We start from the raw sequence: 8,959 nt of genomic DNA on the forward strand, positions 1-8,959 counted from the left end.
GACATATCGTTTATTTCCAAGTTTAACTATTTTAACTTTTCACTATGTAAGTTGAGCTAACGGTGAAAATGAGTTAAACAACAATGAGGTAAAAGAAATACACAAATAGAACAATATAGCACAAATACAAAATATATATTTGCATAAATGTGCTGAAACACGCACTTATGGTTCATGCTGAGGCGCACAAAAGGATCGTTGTCTCAAATCTTGAAGAGTCATTTGATCAACAAAAGCAGCTGCAAGGAAATGTTAAAAATCCTGGAGGAGGAAAGGAGAAATATTTCCAATCTCCAGGCTGGACAAGTACTCCATCCATCATGAAATGTAAGACATTTTGGTTTGTTCTATCCTAAGTCAAACTATTCTAAGTGCAACCAAGTTTATATAAAAAAAAGAGTGATAATATTTTGAATGCCAAATGAGAATAATTAGATCCATTATCAAATATTTTTATAATTTACTTATTTGATGTGTTATATGCTATTATTCTTCTCTACAAATGTTAGGTGCTATATCTCCATGGATGACACTGCAGACTTTACCATTTCACCATGGATAGCTTCATCGGTCATTTACCTGGTTTTGCGGTCTGCTCTGAACTTTCTTGATCTGTGACCATGTACAACTATCATCTGCTCCAAAATTTTCATTCATGTTTGAATTTCCCGGCTTCATATTTGCTTCTTTCATCGGTAGATTCGCGTTAAGCAGCATTTTTTTTTCAAAATGGAATGTGACAATCCTACGGAGAGGGATGTGATAAGCGGGCGGCGGCGGAGGGAGGCGCTGCAGGTGGCCGGACAAGCAGAGGGGGCAAGCCGCAAGCGGATCGATCGAAGTACACCCAACGGTCGAACATCTCAAGCTCACTCTCGAAAACCAGGGTACCGGAGGTGTGTTGGGTTGGAGTTGCTCCTACAGGGGCGGAGCCAGGAATTTGTTTTTTTCATTATTAGGGGGCAACCATGCTAATTTATATAAAAAATTAATCAAAATTCAAATGTTCAATATAAATTTGGGAACCATAGGGGGGCCAGGCCCCTGCCCCCCCCCCCCCCCCCCCCCCTGTCTGTCTCCGCCCCTGTGCTCCTAGGCTGTAAGAGTTGCATTGCGCATGACTCAGTTTGGACCAAGTGCCTATTTTCTTCTTAGACAAAGTTATCATCAAGGGTACATCTCAATTTCGATCAAAATGCACTTGATTGACTTTGATCGTCTCAAAAGCGTCCTCACCTTCCTCAGGGAGGCCTACGAGCTCTCGGAGACGTCCATCTTCGAGGCCTCGACGCCCTTGAAGGCGACGCGCAGCTTCCTCAGCGACGACACTCTCTTCCCGTTGTTCTCCGCCATGCCCGTGGCGTGGACAGTCGCGTACGGGGCCTCTTTGAGGAGCTCAAACATGGGGACGCTCAGGTTTGGCCGCGTCATCTGCTCCAGCACCTCAGGTGACTGCATGTAAAGGTTGTTGCCTTCGTGCGTCACACTAGCCTTGGATATCCGCAGCTTGGGGTGCTCCTCGAGCATCTTGATGAACTGCCACATTAGATCAAACGGCTGGTAAATAAAGTGGCAATGGAGAAAGGTCTGCGTACATGTATGGAACCTACCATTTAGAGTTGCCCTTGAGAAGAAAAAAATAACAATGCAGGCTAAATTAGCAAACAGTATAAGCCAGCTATGATCAGTTTTAGGACCCAGCCATGTGATTGTCATATTGATGTGGTTGTTATATGATCAAAAAACAGTACAACGCATGTGTGTGCAATCTAGATAGAACTGTAACTTTTCATACTTTAAATATTTCATATATATGCCCTTTTCACAACTTCATCCATAACATGTACTAGAAATATATGAGTCAATCTAAAACAGATTAACATACACAAATGACGTGGCACCGAATATGCAGGAATTTTAGTAAGGCAATCCTAGGAAAAGAAAATTGCTCCAACAATCAGAATTTTCCTCTGCCTGAGATGGGTTTGCAATACTCACCTCCGCAAGAGTAGATGATGTATCCAGCTCAATAAGGGTACCAGGCCCACATACAAGGCAATCTTTGTCTCTGACAAACTCAGTTACTTTAATATGAGTTCCTTCCAGACCGTTGTACCTGTAAATACACATAATACTCACTCATTCACAAACTGAGCTGTGTTGCATTTTTGTAGCCCTATTAAGAAATGCATCAAATTCAGATATAGTTGTTGGAAAAGTTAACAGCAGTTGCACCTAGCAGGATAACAATACATGTGGTTTGTAGAAATATAGCGAAAGAAGATACCAGCAAATTTCCACCGAATCAGGTCAAATATTAAGCATACATAGTGGCAATGGGGAAAACCTCAGCACCACAGACCAACGTATATTAAGACCTCTACCCTGGAGCTGAATTACTTTAAACTTATTCCTCTCTCAGCCTAGGGAATCCGGAATCACTCAAGTTCTTTAAACACAAGAACACGCCACAGATTCATCAAATATACATTAGCTTTGGTTACAAAAAAAAACACTCGACATACTATGACAACGGTTGAAATGTCTGAATGCAGTTTCATCCTTGACAATCTTCCATTAACTCTGACAGCCCCCAGACCAATTAAATAGCAAAGCCTCAACAACACTGATGATATAGCACCTAAGAGTCCAAGCTAACTACTCAATTACTCATCCCACTACTCAACGCTACAATCCGCATAGAGCTCAGATTCTACTTGCATTCACAGGTTGCACGAGCTTGCATGCATTTGATCAGTTCAGTCCAAGTCTCGTCATCAGCATGCAGATTGTAGCGTTGAGTAGTAGCATATACGCAGAAACATAGGTTGACAAAACTGTTACAATGATTACATTATAGCATCCAAGATAAATTTAAAGTTCATTTAAATTCATGTATTTTGTTGCTCATTTGAACCTTTTCTTGTTGATTCTTTTCCTATTTAAACTGCATGTCGAATCTATTTCAATTTTGCTCACAGATTGGTGTTTAATGTTATGCTGAGGTATCAGAATATGTGCAACCAAATTATTGAAGATTGATGATCTATCGGATAATACATCTATCTAGTTAAGGACCATTGCTTCTTTGAAAATTTGCATGTGCATTACTTATCGCCAGATGTAATTGGAATTATATTGAATTGCTCTATCAGCTTATTGCCCAAATCAAAAGTGTTTTACCAATTGTTTATTAAATAAAAATGTACAAGAGTTTATCAATAAAAAATTCCAAGAGATAACACATAGGATACTAGTATTCCTTAATGGTCAGATATGCATAGTAAAAAAATCGTTTGGAGAACCAAGATTGTGCAGTTAGTTAAGTTTTCAGGTAGCGCTAGATTTGGTTAAAAGATAGAACAAAAACATTTGTAATGATATATTTAAAAAACTCATTTAGTCCTTAAACTTGAGGAAACCAACTTTTTCAGTAAGAATAAGTTATGAAGCAATGAAACTCACGTGAGATAGTTTGAGACATTTTTGCTGCACCCAGAAATAAGCTTGAAGGCTTCCAGTGCACAAGCAGCAGATATAATTGCATTCGTTGAAGCAATGGCTGGGATTATATTCTTGACAACACCCTGAAATTCATAAAACAAAGCCAATACTATGAATGTCACTGTCCTAGACCTTTCAAGAAGTAGACAACTATGCATCACATTAAAAGCTGAGTTCTGATGTCCAATTAATGTAGAATTCAAACTAGCAGACATAATGAATATAGAAGAAAATTGGCAAGAGTATGCAACTGATAAAATAAAGATTAGGATTCCAGATACTAGTAACCATGGAAAGGATTATTATTTCTGTGCCAATATCAAATTGGAACATGTCATTCCATGGACATAATAACCAATGCCCTAATTAACTAGATGGTGTTTTTTTTACACAGTAACAGAGAAACACAATTGTGATAGCACAATCAAAGATAAACTAATAATCAGTAGAAACTTCATTCAAAATCAGGGTATGGCACATGCAGTTAACCAGTCATTACCAAACCACACTTAAAATTATTTGAAATATAAGTAAATCCATGACTTAACTGAACTTAGAGAAGCTATGCCCATAATTTGGAACAGTTCTTATTCTCAGTCCTTGGCTTTTATATCAATCAAGCAGCCATAGACAGTGAGTTCAAGAGTGGAATTTTCTTACATACCCAGCCCTGCATTAGTAGCCTCTTTCAACATAAAATTTAATAGAGATTTTGTTTTTGCAAAACAAAGTTGGATTGTTTAACATATGTACATACAATAAAGATTAAATGACATGAATCATAATTTCAGAAAAATAAAAAGTTGGACGAGACCTTGTCCATCATCGCCAAAATTGACAAACACATACTATTGGAGAAGCAAAGATTTTGAGATCATAGACTAAATCATAGGTAATGCTTGGTCAATAGAAAGAAAGAAACCTGAGTTAAAGAATATGTAACACCAGAAATACCGAAAAGCTCTGCTCTCTTTAAAGCCTGTATAAGTATAGATGTCAAATGATTGACAAGCTCAATACTGACAAAATGAACTACATGACTTTGCAGCATAGATACCTCTGAATAAATCCACTGCATATGCTCTGCGTCATCAGCATCAAAAGGTTTTCCAGGATGAACCTACAAAGGTAAATTTAATTGTTAGCAGTGTTGGGTGGTGGTGGGGGAGGGGGTTGGGTTCTGAAAGAGAAATCATGTAGAGAAAAGAATAGTACCTCATCCCATTTGATCAGATGAGCATACTCAATGCAGTGAGCTGCAGTTCTTGGTGTCTCAGCGAGGGTACATAAGGGGAACTTGACCTGGGGAGGAAAAAGCCATATATTGCATTCGAAGCAAGGTGTTGTTCCAGGTATTATGACCCTTGCATGACCCTTAAAGCCTTCAGTTCCACCATCTACCATAGGTTTGACTGTCTCCTCAAGTGGATTGTCATTTGCATCATACTCTGCAGTGCAAATGAATATATGGCGCATCATTATGCCATGCATGCACAACATATTTTGATTTATACAGTGTAAGCAACAACATAGCAACGGAAACGTAAACAAACAATATTACAAAGGTCAGAATCAACAATAATGGGCAGAGATAATCTGCACTGAGGACAAACAAGTGAACTCATAACTAAAACCTTGAGTTTATCTGCACAGCACCTTAAGTATCACTTAGCATGAAAATAACATTTTTGAACAATTATAAGCAGCTTGGAAAGTTGACTAGTGATTATTTATGGGTTAAAGCGGAGACAGAACAAAAGTGATTGCCATTAATCTTTATCACATTTTTTTTTGTCGAACTTTGTTAATATTAATTCATAAATATGGTGAATGAACAGCAAACGAGTTTACCGCAATTTCCCAGGTGGAATGTAAGAGATGCAATTATAACAAGGAACAAGGACGTGTTGTAGACCCAGGGCTGCAGTCTCCATTTAAAGCTCATTTTCCTATGTCATAGAATATATATCTACATAAAATGTGACATGGAAAAAACATACCCAAGAAGCCACATGCCACGGAATTGATATAGCTTCGAGCTTCAATTGAATCCAGGCCGAGGACAATTATGTGAAACTGACTGTAGAACTCTATCTCTTTATCTTCAATCCTGCAAAAATGAGGCACAATGTTCACCCCACTAACTCTCTCCATAACCCTCTTCGCCGCCACTTCAGCCTTGGACTTCCCAACATCCTGAACTCTGTACAAGAGGGCATCCAACTCCCATTGAGACAATGAAATATGGCTAGTAAATTTATACATATAAAAAAGGAAAGATAATATGAAAACATCATGTAGTTGAGGCCATAGTCAAGTTAGGCCTGCTAATGGGTCGGATAATATTTGGAGTTTTTGGGTTGGGTTGTTATTTGGAATTGTTTGGATGGGAGTTAATGGGTTTACAGGACAAATGGGTTGGTATGGAATGGGTTTGCTAGCAAATCGGGTTGGGTTGGGTTGGAACGGGTTTACAGGACACCCCTTGACCGCCGCTGATGAAGAGCGCGCCTTCCAGCTCCGGCACCGGCGACCACCTTGGCGGTTCCGTTGGCGAGCCGAGGCCGTTGAGGTGGAAGAAAACAAGGGTGTCCCAGTCATCAGGACTCGGCGAGCCAACCAAGGCGAGCTTGTCTCCACACACCACCACCAGCCGCGCGTTCAGAAGCGCCTCCCTGTTGACCATGCCGTCATCGTCCTCCTCCACGATGAGTAGGGGTCGGATGCTCCTGCCAAGCTCATCGTCGCCCAAGTGCACGGTGAAGAGGCTCAGGTCGAAGTCCAAGGCGATGATCTTGTCCCCGAACACCACGATCTGGTCGATGGCTCCTATCCCGGCATGAGCCGTCCTCGCGTGCTGCCAGTCATCGCTCCCGACTCGCCAAACAAGCAGCCGACCAACAATGTCGTTGGTGTTGATGAGGAGGCAAGCCTTGGGCGATGATACTGGAGCTGTGAGTGTGCAGCAGAGGAGATCGATGAAGTGGACCACGCGGGCGGCCGCCTTTGCTAATACCGATGATGGCGGGCACTGACGCGTCGGCCACGTATGCCGACACCATCTCGCTCAGGTTCACCGGCGAGGAGGCCGACCCCGACGACGACGCCACGGACCGGAGGAGGCGGCGGACCTCCTCCTCGCGCACGGCGCGGAAGGACCGGACCCGGCGCGCGGGCGCGCGCTGAAGAGCTCCATGCTGAGCTGCCGCCACCCGTCGCCGTAGGGCGCGAAGACGAGGCCATAGCTGCCCTCGCCGAGCAGGATCTTGCCCGTGGGGCTCATGGGCCGCGTCGCGAAGGCGAGGTCGTTGGCCCGCATGATCTCGCGCGCCGCGTCGGCCGACGAGGCGACGAGGACCGGGAGCTCACGGAGGCGGAGCAGCATGAGCGGGCTGAGGCGCCGCGCGAGGTCGCGCATCGCGTGATGCGGGAGCGCGCCGCCGGCGAGGTGGTGGGATAATATTGGATAATTATTGTATAATTATTCATGGCAACCCCACGGGAGCAACCCCATGGCAACCCAAGACATGGTGGGGTGGGTTGGGCTGGGGATAATTTGATTTGGAATGGGGTGGGGTGGAGTAAGAAAAAACATATTTACTTTGGATCGGGGTGGGAATGGGTTGGATTCTTGCCCATTAGCAGGGCTAAGTCAAGTCAGGCATCAGCTTAATGTGACCAAGCCAAATTTTAGACTCAACCTGAATTTAGAGCGAACAAAGACCTTTTCTTTCCCAACTCACTAAGACAATATAGTGTCTTCTAGATTAGATGAAATTCTTAAACACTGGCTGGAGGACACTAAATCGAGTCTAGTTGCAAATACACACAAATTTATAGTGTCCTGCTGAAAAGATCAGTTCAATTTTTTGCGTCTTCAGCAAAAACTGCAGTTTTGAGTCAGGTGGCAAAATTTCCCTCGCGGATAATCAACAAATGACAATCCACTCGCGGAGGCACAATGAGGAACGGGTGGGCGCGACGGCCGTACGGACCTGAAGAGGAACTGGCGGTTGAGGTTGGAGACGTCGATGGTGTCCATGTCAATGACGTGCAGCTTCTTGAAGCCGGAGAGGGCGAGATCCTTGAGGAGCTCGCAGCCGAGCCCGCCGGCGCCCACCACCAGCACCTCCACGAGGCTCCCCAGCAGGTCCCGGAGCTGCGCGCACGGATCAAGCGATAAAATCAGCCACCTACGAGTAGAACACGAGAAAACAGCGGAGGAATCGGCGGCGGGGGGCCAGGGCCACTCACGGTGGGGCTAGGGTCGAAGGATGCCGCGACGAGGTTCCCGGGGCGGGAGAGGAGCATGTCCAGGTTACGCCACCGCGCGGGCTCCATCGGCGCCGGCTGCTCCGCGTCCGGGGTGGCCATCGCTGCGGCGCGCTGGGTTTGGCTCGCCTTCCAGCTCTCGGAGGACGGGAGGATGAATAAAGGCGGAGCGTGCCGTGAATCTTGCGACGGGTGCGGCGGAAGGAGGAAGACGAAGGACGGCAAAACCCCAGGGCCTTGGCGTGGACGGCCGGGATAATTGATGCGCCCGAACGACGGCCGGGATAATTGAACAGACGACCGGCATCGTCAGTTCCAACAAATTCAGAACTCCTTTTCGCCAAGGATTCCAAACTCGTTTTTTAAAAGTTAGTATATAACTTCTAATAAGTGGATATTGAAGTGATTTCAGATCCATACAGTTGGACAATTCGTACTCAAACAGCAATTCTAAGGATGTAAGTTGGTGACCATATGTGCACTTTTAATTCTTTTTAGTTTAAATGTTTGTACCGCTTCTCTAAAATAATATTTTATTTAAAAAAATTAACACAAATATCTACACTATAGAGGATTGAATGTGCACCTAAAGGTTACTAATTTGCACATTTAAGCAATTTCATAAAATATGAGTAACTTTATTAATCTATAATGAAATCTAAGACTTGTAGTTCATTCGTTCCAAATGGTAGATTATTTTAATTTTTAAAATTTATAGATTTTGTAACATATAGATATAACCTATATCTAAATATCTAGAAATGTACTAGAAGAAAGGGACTACTTTTAAAGTTGTATCCTAGGACCCTAAACAATTTTAATCTCGACTATATTTTGAATAAAATTAATCTAATTTTTTTACTTGGTGTCAATAATTGGTGGTGAGATCAAGTGGCAAAAACTTTATTAAAAATGATAGTTCACACCAGACACAATTTCACAAGCATAGTATGTTTTAAGAGTTTCAGGCACTAGCATAAAAAGAGAAGTGTCGTCAATTTAGCTAAATGAGACATCTACTTGAAGAGCGCTCTCACGTTAGACATCCAGTGAATCCCTTATCCATTTGCCCCAACTCCCTTATCCTTTTTGCGACAAAAATCCCTCATCTTCATGAACCCACCTCTCCCGCTCCGTTCTACCATCGGCCTCCATCCTCCCGCCTCCACGCCTGCACTATCCT

General features: G+C 43.2%; 1 protein-coding gene across 1 annotated transcript; it reads right to left on the reverse strand.

Annotated features, from left to right (window-relative positions):
* Positions 1-1,122: 1,122 nt before the first annotated feature.
* On the reverse strand, positions 1,123-8,081 carry LOC120706510 (NEDD8-activating enzyme E1 catalytic subunit-like). Its single transcript, XM_039991185.1, has 9 exons — positions 7,759-8,081; positions 7,500-7,663; positions 5,505-5,707; positions 4,720-4,952; positions 4,562-4,624; positions 4,427-4,483; positions 3,466-3,587; positions 1,999-2,116; positions 1,123-1,536 (listed from the first exon to the last, which is right to left on the reverse strand). The coding sequence occupies exons 1-9, from the start codon at positions 7,876-7,878 to the stop codon at positions 1,252-1,254; spliced, it is 1,365 nt and encodes a 454-aa protein (XP_039847119.1). The 5' UTR covers positions 7,879-8,081; the 3' UTR covers positions 1,123-1,251.
* Positions 8,082-8,959: the final 878 nt, after the last annotated feature.

This window comes from Panicum virgatum, chromosome 5K, assembly GCF_016808335.1.
Source record: "Panicum virgatum strain AP13 chromosome 5K, P.virgatum_v5, whole genome shotgun sequence".
In the NCBI taxonomy this organism is placed as follows: Eukaryota; Viridiplantae; Streptophyta; class Magnoliopsida; order Poales; family Poaceae; genus Panicum; species Panicum virgatum.

Bases quoted from the DNA above. Each gene is read 5' to 3' on its own strand.
- LOC120706510 (XM_039991185.1), bottom strand. From the start codon at position 7,878: ATGGCCACCCCGGACGCGGAGCAGCCGGCGCCGATGGAGCCCGCGCGG. The intron at 7,664-7,758 runs GTGAGTGGCCCT...CCGTGCGCGCAG, and splicing joins CCTTCGACCCTAGCCCCACC to CTCCGGGACCTGCTGGGGAG. The intron at 3,588-4,426 runs GTTTCTTTCTTT...TATGAATTTCAG, and splicing joins TTACATATTCTTTAACTCAG to GGTGTTGTCAAGAATATAAT.